Source organism: Rhyacophila brunnea, unplaced genomic scaffold, assembly GCF_057557595.1.
Source record: "Rhyacophila brunnea isolate RB1 unplaced genomic scaffold, BYU_Rbru_1.0 scaffold_22, whole genome shotgun sequence".
Taxonomy (NCBI): Eukaryota; Metazoa; Arthropoda; class Insecta; order Trichoptera; family Rhyacophilidae; genus Rhyacophila; species Rhyacophila brunnea.
The window spans coordinates 12238001-12251048 of record NW_028232882.1 but is presented as its reverse complement, the minus strand read 5'-3'; the positions used below and the strand labels follow the sequence as shown (position 1 = coordinate 12251048).

The 13048-nt window shown below is 34.6% G+C and overlaps 2 protein-coding genes across 2 annotated transcripts; one reads left to right on the top strand and one right to left on the bottom strand.

Annotated features, from left to right (window-relative positions):
- On the bottom strand, positions 1-9270 carry LOC147070055 (protein Cryzl2-like). Its single transcript, XM_085949835.1, has 6 exons — positions 8992-9270; positions 8637-8762; positions 5804-6008; positions 4271-4356; positions 1665-1846; positions 1-507 (listed from the first exon to the last, which is right to left on the bottom strand). The coding sequence occupies exons 1-6, from the start codon at positions 9184-9186 to the stop codon at positions 135-137; spliced, it is 1167 nt and encodes a 388-aa protein (XP_085805961.1). The 5' UTR covers positions 9187-9270; the 3' UTR covers positions 1-134.
- A 380-nt stretch (positions 9271-9650) lies between these two features.
- Positions 9651-12367, top strand: Cby (beta catenin antagonist chibby). Its single transcript, XM_085949991.1, has 2 exons — positions 9651-9955; positions 11167-12367. The coding sequence occupies exons 1-2, from the start codon at positions 9769-9771 to the stop codon at positions 11379-11381; spliced, it is 402 nt and encodes a 133-aa protein (XP_085806117.1). The 5' UTR covers positions 9651-9768; the 3' UTR covers positions 11382-12367.
- Positions 12368-13048: the final 681 nt, after the last annotated feature.

The following is a 13048-nucleotide window of genomic DNA, read 5'->3' as shown; positions in this document are numbered from 1 at the left end:
TCAAAGGGTATCTAATACGATACACAATAATACAATTTAAAATAAATAAGGTATTTAATAACAATAACCGTTATTCGTTTAGTATTGAGATTTTACAATAATAATTATACAATAAATACTCATGCGGACTACGATTAATCATCGTGCTGGATTCGGAAGAGGACTTTCCCGGTGCACATCTTCCCCTTGATGTAGTCGATGGCCTCGTTTATGTCCTCCAACTGGAAACTCTTGCTTACGTGGGCGCTGATCAGCTGATCCTCGCAGAACTGTAAAGTTTGCTCAACTAAGTTATAATACTTGTCGTGATTTTCGTTGCGGCAATCGAAAATGTTCACGACTTTCAATTTGTCCAACACTTCCCGAGACAGTCTCTCCGGATGTGTCCCGGCTTTCTTGTCTTCCGCAGCGCGCTGATTCTTGAGTTCATCCCCGTCGCTATCCTCGTCCGGGTGCACATCGGGGCGGTACGTCGCCAGAACTGTTCCGTTAACGGGATCCTTCATGCTGCAACAATATCAGCCGACACGAGCGTGTATTTATTTTCGCTTTAACAGATAACCGATACCTTTAATATTATCGATTCGGTTTTATAATAATAAATATGTTTAGTGTCGTCAAAGTGTCTTACATTGTTGATTAATATAATATTATGTACACTTGTGTTTTATGTGGTGCAAAAGTTCATTGATAATAATAGACTATTAGTAATGTTGTAAAGATTCGCCGACTGAGAAAATGTACATCTCTTTACAGTGGCAACTATAAATTTAATTTTTAGTGGAAAGACATCTTAACTTAAATAAAACAATTATAATTACTAGTTATTATAGTGAGTACCTACTCGATCCACATATTTTAATAACAATCACGAGCGATGTTTTCCATTTCTACAGCTATTTATGCATACATTTAATATTGTTATTACATAGTTCTATTTGATTGATTTATATATTCAGACATTTAGATCTGTTTACTCGGGGATGATGCATAGAATATCAAATGTTATATAAATCTAACTAACAGGAAGGCTATGCATAGATGAAAAAATGGAATGACATAGAAAAATTGTGATTAACATGGTAACGTTGCTGACTGCAATCAAAATTGTTGCCATTTTAAAAATTCTGTTATATTCTGAAATACTTTTTAATTGACATACAATAGTTAAAGTTGTCAGTCCCTTATTATCCAAATATCAACTGACTACTTAATCTATGCATAAGCCGCTAATTAGAATGATTAATTTATTCAATATCATTCTTTTTATATGAAACCTGAGTAAATTGAATTGTTATCATTAAGTTGTCTGTATAAATAATTGTAAAAATGTATTTTTATATCATTGTGGATTGAGTAATGTAGATTGTGTTTTTTTTAATAAAATATTTGGCGAATTTATAATTTGATTTAACACTTAGTTTAAATTAATATTGCTCAGAGCTTAACAAGAAATGTAAAACAACATATTTTTATACCATTTGCGGGTTGACATGTCGACCTGCGTATAAAATCATTATTATTTAATCTAATATTATTATCCTTATTATAATGTATCTTTTTGGATATACCATTTTTGAAGTGTCAAAGCATGTTAGCGTAATTACATAAAATAAATGTATTTTTAATATATTGTAAATAATAAGAGAATGTATAAGCTTTACCATTTGAAAACTGTGTTGAGAATTGGCCCCCCGACCGCGTCGTATATTAGATCGACCCCTTTGTTGTCGGTGACGCTCATAATCTCCTTGTAATTGAGCTTCAGATCGTTCTTGAAAGCCGCGAACGCGCCTCGGTCTCTCAGAATGCTGGCTTTTCCTTCCGTATCCGCTAAAGCAATAACCTGTGACGTGTATATAAAAAAAATGTAAGGAATATACATAATCAATATGCATTTAATTTTAGATATGAAAGAATTTATTAGATTTAAAATGAAAAATTGCCTTTACCGCATCCATTACGGTTGACTAATTTGACTAATGCAAAAGAAAGTGAAATTTTACATTTAGTAGTATTCCATTAACTGTTATCATTTTTAGTGTGAATTAGCATGAAATAATTACAATAATAATATCCAAAACTTTGTTTGGAAACCTTTTTCAATTCTATAGTTAATTTACCATATCAAAATGAATATACCGCTGACAATGAAATGAAATCGGTCAGGAATGAGACATTATTAAATCCTCGATGGAAGCCCTTATCACAAATCAACTATTCTTAAGACTAATAACGTAACTACATATCTCATTCAATTGTTCTATATTACGGAATAAATAATTTTCTTTCGCTATCAGCTGCATTTAATGATTATACTGGGGTGTTTGAATATTGTCTATGGTCGTAGGGGTCATCCATAAATGACATCACACGATTTTCGGCTTTTTTAACTCCGCCCCGACCTACCTAAAATCTTTTATTCCCTTGTCTAAATTATCCCCCATCGGTTAAAATACAAATTCATTAAAAATAATCGATTTCGGTATGATTTTGTTGGTTTAATCCAACCTAACTCACAAATCATCTCAATATATCAGAGTGTGATGTCATATATGGATAACCCCTGACTAAAATGCAAATGTACGAAGGTTTAAGTAGTTATAACATATATGATTAAATTTTTGCAATAGGGATGTGGTGAAAAATTTCAAACTCCAATTGCTGAAAATTGTATGAAGCGTAACTGTATCTGTGAATGACTACTATTAATTGTTGGATCAAATTCTAATGGTTATCGAATGAAATTAAAGTGTCTTTTGTCTGGCTCTGTTTATATGTTTGGTTTTGTGACTAACAACTGCCTCTATTAATTCTTGTTATTTCCCTCGCTTCATTAATTCATTTTTAGTCTATACAATCAGTCCCTTAATATACCCTTCCATGGTCTGTGTTTGTCAATCAGTGAATATACTTAATACTACAGTTTTGTTGGTTAATATTGAGATAACATAAATTTTCATATGAAGTAAAGAAAAAAGATTTAGACGACATAGTATTATAGTGGGATCAACAGTAAAGCTATCACAAATTTAATTCATTAATAATACATGCACAGACGCTGTATGTAACAGTGTTTACCGAAATTAAACAAAATTATACAAAAAAAACATTTTTTCCGCGTCACACTTTTGTGCTGTAAAAATAATGCACTTATAAAAATAAAGTATTTGAGAAAATATAGTCTCATCTATATTATGTACTGTATACTGACAATAAAATTTGTATCTCAAAAAATACTGAACCAATATTGATGAAACTTGCACATTTTTGGTACAAATTTAGTGGAGTTTTATCATATTTCAAAATGCTCTAAGGTTACATATCAAAAGCAGCAGTGGAGTGGAGAGGTGCAGATAACACTTCCATTCAATAATTATTGTTGATCACTGTGACCTCCATATCGAAAGGAAATGTATCAATACTTTTTTGACCCAACCGATCGAGCAGACCGACTCGAGCTCTCAATCGAGTGCGATACTGACGTACGTGTCTATAAGCACTAACTGGACATTCATAGAAATGGAACAAACAGGTGGAGAGATACGTGTGCCTAGATCCAAACATTGCCTTCAGTGATTTGAAAAAACTAAAATGGACTTAGTCTATTTCTTCATTCTCTATATCATTACATTTTTTATGTCCATATGTATTTCACTTTACCTTTGATTTCAATCGAACAGTCAATAAAACATACAAAATGGACACAACATAATATGTGCACTATAGTGCGAAATCTTTACAGTGATAGGCGGCGGCTTGGAGAACTACATCCCCTCCTCTCGCGTTTCAGTACTTTCAATACTTTGAAATCAAAAACCATAGACAAGATACAACACGAGCGCCGCCGCCAGGTCTCACGTTAAAGATTTCGCAGTCTAACTCATTGATATAATATTACATGCCATCTCTCCAATATGTGTGTCAAAATATCTCTCTAATATAGAATGGTGCTATAGTTTAATTTATTGTTGAATAGGTAGTAGAATCTACTCAATTCGATACAAGTTGTAATACAATTTTAAAAATTACTTAAAAACTCAAGATTTCCAAATTCTTAGTATACTCAAATAGTTGACAGTCACAAAATCACAACACTGCAGACAACTTTATTGGAAGATATATTATGGAATGCTCAAAAAAAATAATCCACCTGTATTTGAAGGTATTATACGAAATATTGTTTATTAAATATTGTAAATTTGATGAATTTCTTTTATACCCGAGTTCAGTTTTAATGTATGTATATGAAGCGGTGTAAATGTTTCACCTTGGCCTTAAATATGCTGGCTGCCGTTTCGACCGCGGCCAATCCATATCCTCCCGGACCAGCGATTACTAGAATCACGTCTCCCTCTAGAATGATAAGGAAACAGAACGGTGTATCGTATAGAACCTCATGTCTTTCACTGTACCTCGACACCGCATCCGGTGGTGTTATCACTAAACATCCGGCTTTCAATAGAAGTGTACTTCATGTCTTAAGTGTGTATCGCATAATGAAAGATTAATTTTATCATATTGAGGTTTTGGATTAAACCGATTATTTAAAAAGGTCGGATGACACCGCGATCTATCTGATCAATCTGAATACAATGCAATAAGATTTTGTAGGATCACCGATGAATAATGGATCAATTTCAAGTGTCACCGTCAGGGTAATGTAAACAATATTTCTTGCATGATAATAAATTTGTAGACGCTCTATTTTGATATAATTTTACAAGCCTGTAGGCTCAAACAGAATGTGGTTTACATAATATATCCATGATACTCGAACCGGTTGCAAAAATAAAGCTATTACTACCGGGTTGCATTGTATTCCGTTTGAGGACAGATTTTTACCTTACTAGAACTAGAGAGAATGATGACCTTTGTGAGAATTAACATTCAATATTTATGTAAAAAAAAATACACGATTTATGTGGTATTAAACTGTATGGGAACACAACCTGAGTTTATTTAACCCTTTGAAATATTACTGATTTAATTTAACATGTGAATTGATAAGAGAACTCTGAAACTCCACATTCCAGGTAAGTTATAAAGAATTAATGTAACAGGTGATAAAGAACTTACTACGAGTATGTTTTAAAACATCACACAGTAATTACCTATTCAATATTAATTTATCTGGATTCCGACATAATTACATCTTCTGAAAAGAATTGGTTAACCACTCACTCAACCTGTCTAAGCACATGCTCCGAAGATAAACACGTATTGAAAAACAACATACAAACATGCAAGATTCAAAACTGCGACCCGCAGCTACATAAGCGGATCACTCATCCATCGTCATCCAATTTAATAAATAAAAATAATAATTTGGGAATAGTGTTTTATAGGTATGGATGTATTTAAATTGGTTTTATTTTTGTATGATTGCATCTAACAAATATTTAAAAGTTGCTTATTTTTATAAAGTGCTCTACGGTAAAATAGATATTTTCGATATAAGTAATTTTACCCACAATACACTATAGGGACCGGTTGTGAATCTTTTGCCCAACCCATTGAAGCCTTGCTCTGCATCAAACACATGGGTACTTTTAATTGAGAAAGCATTTCTAATGCTATTGTCAACATATTGATTGTGACATAATTTTCACCAGATGGAAGATTTAAATCCTTGATTCGATGCTTCAGTCAGTCTACCTCTATTTTACCGTGGGGTTAAAATTACAGAAGGACCTGTCAAATATTTGCATGGTACTAAATTGTAATGAAAAAATATCTCGCAAGAGTGTCAATTAAATATAAAGTTACTGTACCCGGGAGATTCGTTAGTCATTCATTTTACCGTTCAACGGCCGAAAATCCGTAAATGCCAGCAGTGCGGTGGTGTGCCCGCAAATGAGAGCTGCCGCATCACGTGTTGGGACTTCTGCAGGCAGTTGCCACACATCACTTCCTTGCACTATGGCCTGTGTGGCGCACGCGCCGTTTCCTGACTGCACTAGAGCAACTATGCGCTGACCCTCATTGGCTTCACAGTCTTCGCTCGCCTTAAGAATGATAAACAGCTCAATATATTTTTTATTGCATTGGAATATACTCATGAATCTTACTTTGCCAAATTCGAAGAGTTTTTGGAGAAATCCAGGATCTACCCGGGTTATAGCTTTTCTGATAATGATGCTTATATAATTAATAAATTATTTAAAGGTTGTTGATAGCTATTTCTGTTGTGGACGGTTATGACCATATTACACTTATGCATAATTCAAATCCTTCAAGACTCGTCTTGATAATATTTTGACAAAAGCGTTTAATTTACTAATAAAACTAAATTGAAAAATCAAATACATGATATGTATATCACAAAGGCTAGCTCCTGCTCTGTTAGGCAGTATGCGCAGTAATAAAATTCAAATGAAAAACTGGTTGGCAGGGTAGGGACGCGCTTTCGTGAGATAAATAAACTATTCTGTGTTGACAAAGAGTAAAAATTATTGGTACTAAATTGATTTTATTAAGTAGGTATATTGTTTGTTAAGACGGCTCTCATAGACCAGTACGTTGGCTTATCATACCAGGAATTCTGGATTCCATTCCCGGTCACAACACATTGTGATTTTGTCAAACCTGGGTGTTTTGTTTGACGGGTTGAAATGCAGTGCTTATCTTTATGCAATATTCACAACGCTGTTTCTTCGCATTTGTTAAATAAAATGTTTGCAGACATGATTATGTAAACGTGAACATAAAAAATGTATTTCGAGCAGTACATGATGTTGCTGCCAGCTTCTTACAACAACAAAACATTATATCTTCCTTTTCTTCCTCATCATAACCCTGGAATAGGTACTGTTTACCTATCTGCAAACCTTGTAGTGGATGCTATCGATTTTTTCATTTTCCAGTGAATCATTCCAGATCATCGGTGTTCGCCGTCTGCCTCTTTTACCCAGCAAATGGCACAGAACAATTTATTTTTCAAGACTTTCTGGGTCACAATATGACCAAGGAATCACAAAACATGACTCGGGCATACAGAGAACAGTCTCGATGGGCAGCTCTTGCAGTATTGAGCAGCAACATAATAAACCGAGATAGCAGACTGACAATGATTCCAATATGGAAATAAATTTTAGTCAGGGACGTCTTTGGATGTGGAATAAAAGGTTGTTCTATTAGTGAATAGATGTTCGTACAAATACATATTGGTTAGTGATCTATTTAACATAATTCTTAAAGACATTGTCAGATTTTGGCATTATATGCATTGAGGATCCATTAGGACTGGGGAGAAAAGCAGGGGTGCGAAGAAAAAGGACTAAATGAATTATGTGAGTACATTAAAACCTTGGATTGAAATTATGATTTATTCAGGATACGTGTTTGTAATCCAAAACACTCGCATATAGATGTGAATTTCCCCATAAGAAGAAATGGAAACTCAGACATATTATGTACTCAACTGGTGCTTTTCTACAAAATTTTGCTTGTATTACAAGTCCTCGGTCATTTATCACGTTGAGTTTTTTTTCATTTGTTGCTCTTGCAAAATACTTGCAGACCAAGTTACTCGCAATCCACGGTTCTACTGTAATGTGCAATGCCAAACCAAATACCGCCTATTCAATGCTTGCATTCTGACATGGCACCTGACGAAGAGAGCAACCGTGTACTGAGTTTCGAGGATAAATGCTTGCAGCGGTTAGTGGGTGTGAGGTAGTATGACTGAGTTATTACGAGATAAAAAAAATAGACCACATCCTTATCACATTGAAAGTGAAGAAGCAACATTGGACCTGGCTCAACCAGATTACAAATGCCTTTAGGAAATCTCAATCTGGCCTGCCTTATTATCAAATACCATTAATAGGGTATTTACAGCGGTACTACAGAATGCTGGCACGACACGGGAAGACTGGCGAGACACAGAGATTCTCGGAAATGCTACGAGGTGCCCATATGCTCTACCTAAGGTGTGAATGGATGGATGTGGTATGGACTAAGAAAGAAGTACAGTAGGCGCTCGGTAATCCGGCGTTCACCAATCTGGCACATCCAATAGTCCAGCATTTTGCAACTCAGCTCTCCTGGTCTATGCCGGATTATAAAGCGGATTAGATTTACAGGAAAGATTTTGGTACTGTACGGTTATACGGAATACAGCGGAAATTTTGAAAATAGCCGATAAACTGGATTATTTGTTAGTTTAGGTTAGGTTAACCTAACAAATAATCCAGTTTATCAGCTATTTTCAAAATGCGTTTTCCGCTGTATTCCATATAACCGAACAGTACCAAGATTTTTACTCTGCAAATCTGTGATAGAATTATTTCCTATAAAAATCCAATAATCCGGCATTTCCGACAATCCAGCATAGTTGAAAAAATATGGGTGCCGGATTACCAAGCGCTTACTGTATAATGCTGCAATTGACGTAAAAGGACAGCAGTTCGCGAGCCTAATACTACAAGGTTCTAAGTGTTCGTCCTTGAGAAAACAAACCCAACAATGAAGTACTATTCTAAGCTGCCTCATTGTTACTTTTGTTTCGCCAAGGACAAACACTTCGAACCTTGTAGTTCTCGACTCGCGAGTTATGTGTGTAATCTGTAAGGTTAAGAAGGCGTAAATGCCTCCAATTAAACACCGGAGTGCAAAATATCTTATTACCATACCTCTAAAACTTCTCCAGACAGTTCATATCCCGGCACGAATGGAAGCTTTTTGTTTGTTTTGTTTTTGTTTTCTAAATATTCTACATCTTTAATATTTAAGCTGCAATACTTCACTTTAACTCTAACCTGAAATGAAAAAAAGCAGTAATACTACCATAGTAATAATTAAATACATATTGAGGATTACTGGTTCAATCATTCAAATTTTTTTCAGGTATGCATGAGTAGGAGGCATGACATCATATTTATTACCAAAGTATAGATACCTGTACCTACCTGTAACCTGTACCATACCTGTAAAGAAGCAAGAATAAATGTTACCTATCAGAACGACAAAGAAATGAATATATCTGACCTCTCCAGGCTTCAGGTTAGTTTGCGGGAATCTCTGTACTGTTAAAGGTTTTCCATATTCGGTGAGACAGGCACCTTTGAAAGTTGAATTCCGTTTGACAGAACTCCAACGATTACTTGTAACAGTTAGTGACTGTTTGTATAAATTTCTGCTTGTAAAGAGCGTTAGTTTATGTGATATCAGAGAAACAGCCATGATTGATAAACAATTTAATACATATTTTTATATCATAAGTTGACTATCGCTATTACCAAATTGTCAATTATTACGTGCCGGACTGTTTTGAAAAGTTTTTGACATTTATCTTAACGTTGCCATTGAGTAATATTACCATAGACACAAGTATACCTGTATACTTGTTATTATTTTAAAAATACTTCATTTTTTAAATAAATTTAAATAGCATCTGACTGTCACATTTTTTTAAATATTTAACTTAAATTTACTCTATTAAATGTAATTTTTTTATAATCATTTTCATATTATGTCATCACTGACTCTCATTCGTATAGGTAGATTGTTCAATTTTTTAATGAGTTATTTTTAAATTGCATGAAACGCTTTTGCGTCGCATTAAAATTTGAAAATAAATCACGCTGCTCTTATGACTGGAATCCTAAATTAGATTATTAAGCATCACTCAAAATTAATCGAACGACATTGCTATTATTATTTTTAAGTGACTGCTGACTAAAAATTTGTTTCTATGGCGACAGAATATTAATTACCAAAACATTGGATTTGGCAGATGTCGGAAGTTACCTACAATATAATTTTATGATGCCATTTTTTTCTAATAAATTCTCTCCAAAAAAGGTTCCAATAAGAAAGTCATCGACATCTATTATTAGTAAAGAACTAGGACCAGACTTTGCCGCGAAGGAACTCGGATTGGACATTCCTCCGATCCGACTGAAGCTTGATGATTATGAAGTTTTGTTCGAGGATGGACGGTGGAACCCAGGCTAGAAAAATATTATTTAGCTATCTACTGTAATTATTTAAGCATATTTTAGAGTGGGAAAATTATCGTTATTTTTCATTTCAGGATTATAAAACTAGCATAATTACTTACTTCATCCTCTCACTCGTCAGCTTTGAAGAATTAGGGTAAAGACGGGGTCGTGTCATTTTTCATGCTATATCAGACTGGAGAGTGTAGATTGTTCTTGTAACACCACAGCAGGAAAAGAAGTAATTAGACATTATGACTTAAAAACATTCATACAACACCTCAAGTGACTATCGCAGATTATCTTGTTCACAAATAATTAAATTAAAACAAGACTACTCGAGTTGTATAAAAGCAAAAATGCCGATGCTGGGGTTATTCTAATACTTTTTACGGACATGTGAGTTTTAAGTGAACCGTGATAGATATATTAGATGGTGCGGAAACAAATATTTTTTAAATTAATACAATCCAAGTGACTATATTTAATGATTTTTGGTAATGGACAGTGGTGTGTTTGCATCTCAACATTCGTAAGTAATATAGCGTGGCCATTTTGCTAATTTCTTATGCTGTCTCCTAATTGGCTGGTTTAAACAATGGTGTATTTGAATGATGTCACTACGTGTGGACAGCATGGCCCCCACATCCTGAAGCGGGCTCCTAGGCCAGGCAGGCCCCCTACCTATTGCTAGGGTTAAATACAGACGCTCTACAGAAACGTTTCCGAAATGGTGTTCCAGGTAAAATAATTAAGGGCATTCAGTGTTTTTTTTAATGATTTTTTTGTATTTATCAATAAATTCACTTGAGTTATGAAGTTTTCGAATATCAACACACAATAATCAATATTTGCATTACACAATCACATATTTGAAAATGATAATATTCTTAAAGGAAAATCAGACCAAATTTGTGATTTGTGTTATCTCACTTATAAGGTAGACGCGCCACTCGGGGCCCCCAGGCTAAAGGCCTGGCAGCCCTCCTCTTGTGGGGGCCATGGTGGACAGTGGTGACTGCATGTAAACCCAATTTATAAATTCATTTTTCATAGTTTTCTGGGGATATCGCATTACACAATAATATGGAGAATATGTGTACATTCGTCGTCATTTTCGAATTTTTGTGAACAGTGGCGTTTTTGCTTTTATACAACTCACTGACCTAATGATTTTTATACTTACCTTATATTTTATATAATATATATTTGTATTTTTTAGAAAGTGGTCGTTCGGGTGCCGCTCACAAGGAAAATGCAAAGCTCAGGAAATCGCTGAAGCAATTAGAAGAGGAAAACAATTTGTTGAAATTAAAATATGAAATCATTTTGGATATGCTGACACAGACGACGGCGGAGTCTCAAATTCAAATGAAGGAGATCGAACAATTGAAGCAAACAGACAAAAATCTCTTAAAAAGACTACGACAGAACTAAAGCACCAACAAAACTTGTGATATACAGTCGAACTTGGTTATTACGAGGAAGATGGGACCGACTAAATTTGCTCGTTATAAGCATTACTCGTTATATCGTTACATAACATTTCTCGCGCCACGTTCTATTTAAGCATAGAACATAAAAAATCTGAACACCATCGTAAAAATCCCCGAAACAAGCATGGCATTATAAACTCCAAAAGAAGTTGTTTATTGTAATGAACTGCTGAGCCGCCGACGCTGGTAGACTTACCGACTTCACAAAGCTTGGATTTTTTACATGCAATTTAAACCATATGAGTGGATACTTTTTCAATGTTGTCGGCGAAAACACCAATTACGTACTTAGACACTGAACTAGTGTCATAAACGTAATCCGATCCCGGTGGCATCAATCTAGTTTCGGTCGGATTTTATTGCTTAGGGTCGAAAATGTTGTTTTTAAACGATCGACACATTAACAGTTTTGCTCGGTATACCCGAGAAGTAGCTCGTTATAACAGTGAATGAAGAAAATCATAAACTAAAATGTCAATGAATGTTTCCTCATTACATCCGAGATCTCGCTATTTCCGTGATCGTAATAACAAAGTTCGACTGTGTTTTAAATTGTCTCCTGAAAGATTTGATATAAGTTTTTGTCAGTATTTGGATTGTTACTGTGGGTTTCTTTTCTCCTACCTTCCTTGACATTTCAGACTCGTTGTAGAGGCCATTCTCAAGAGATAATGTGGTAAAGTGTATTGTTAGATTTATCACTGCAAATGCTTCCCAAAGAAATGTGTTGGAAAATGTTACAGTTAGGTGACAGCAAAGCCGTGATGACATTTTCAAATAGCTCATCATTCCTGTTAGTGGTATATTTTAATGGTTTATTCCAGCTTAGTATCTTGGTCTCAAAGTCAAAAGTGTGACACGTATGCATCAAGTTTTAGTAAAAATGTGCTCTCGGCTTCACCGAAACGCTTTTTTATGGTATGTAAGGTCTGGTACACATATTGTTTTTCAATTTGTGTATGAGTCAGAGTATGGACCTAATAGGTTGAGCAAGTGGCTGACATCCATTTCTCGTAAAAATAAAATCTGTTAATACAAACCTCCACTCTGTGGAGGCCCATATGATCCTATTAGGATCGGACATGGTCGAAAGAAAGGTCTGGTCTATACACTTTGTTTCACGTGTGCGACAGTTTGGCCCATAAACGCCTGCCAAATCCAAAGACTGAGTCTTTTACTGGTCGTAAGACATTTTTATCTCAGATCTTCAGATCTCATACCGTGCTTGAATCCTCAATATGGTATCGGTATGGCGCTTTTGGTAACACACAGTGCAAGCTCAAACAATATAATATAGATGGGTTGTATAAATAGCGATCTAAAATTCTGAATAGAAAATAAGCAGAAGGTGGGTAATTATTATCACATAATATATGGAATATAAGTTAAAATGGTAAACGAATATTTTTTTAGAAAATCTTTATTTACAAAATTAATAATACCTATTTATTTGTAGTAATTTCTGTACTTTATTACCAGCATATTGCTGAATACATAGTATGTTGCCATTTTGTACAAATAGAAATTGTCTAGAAATGTAAAACAAATCTAAAATATTATGTGGTTTTAATTATTTTCCGCATTTCATCGGGTCCATTCTATACACAA

What these genes read in the sequence shown, in the direction of transcription:
- LOC147070055 (XM_085949835.1), bottom strand. Translation starts at nt 9,186, where the DNA reads ATGGCTGTTTCTCTGATATCACATAAACTAACGCTCTTTACAAGCAGA. An exon ending in CCAGCATATTTAAGGCCAAG is followed by an intron (nt 1,847 to 4,270) that starts GTGAAACATTTA and finishes TACACGTCACAG; the next exon opens with GTTATTGCTTTAGCGGATAC. An exon ending in CTCAACACAGTTTTCAAATG is followed by an intron (nt 508 to 1,664) that starts GTAAAGCTTATA and finishes ATATTGTTGCAG; the next exon opens with CATGAAGGATCCCGTTAACG.
- Cby (XM_085949991.1), top strand. Translation starts at nt 9,769, where the DNA reads ATGATGCCATTTTTTTCTAATAAATTCTCTCCAAAAAAGGTTCCAATA. An exon ending in GGATGGACGGTGGAACCCAG is followed by an intron (nt 9,956 to 11,166) that starts GCTAGAAAAATA and finishes TGTATTTTTTAG; the next exon opens with AAAGTGGTCGTTCGGGTGCC.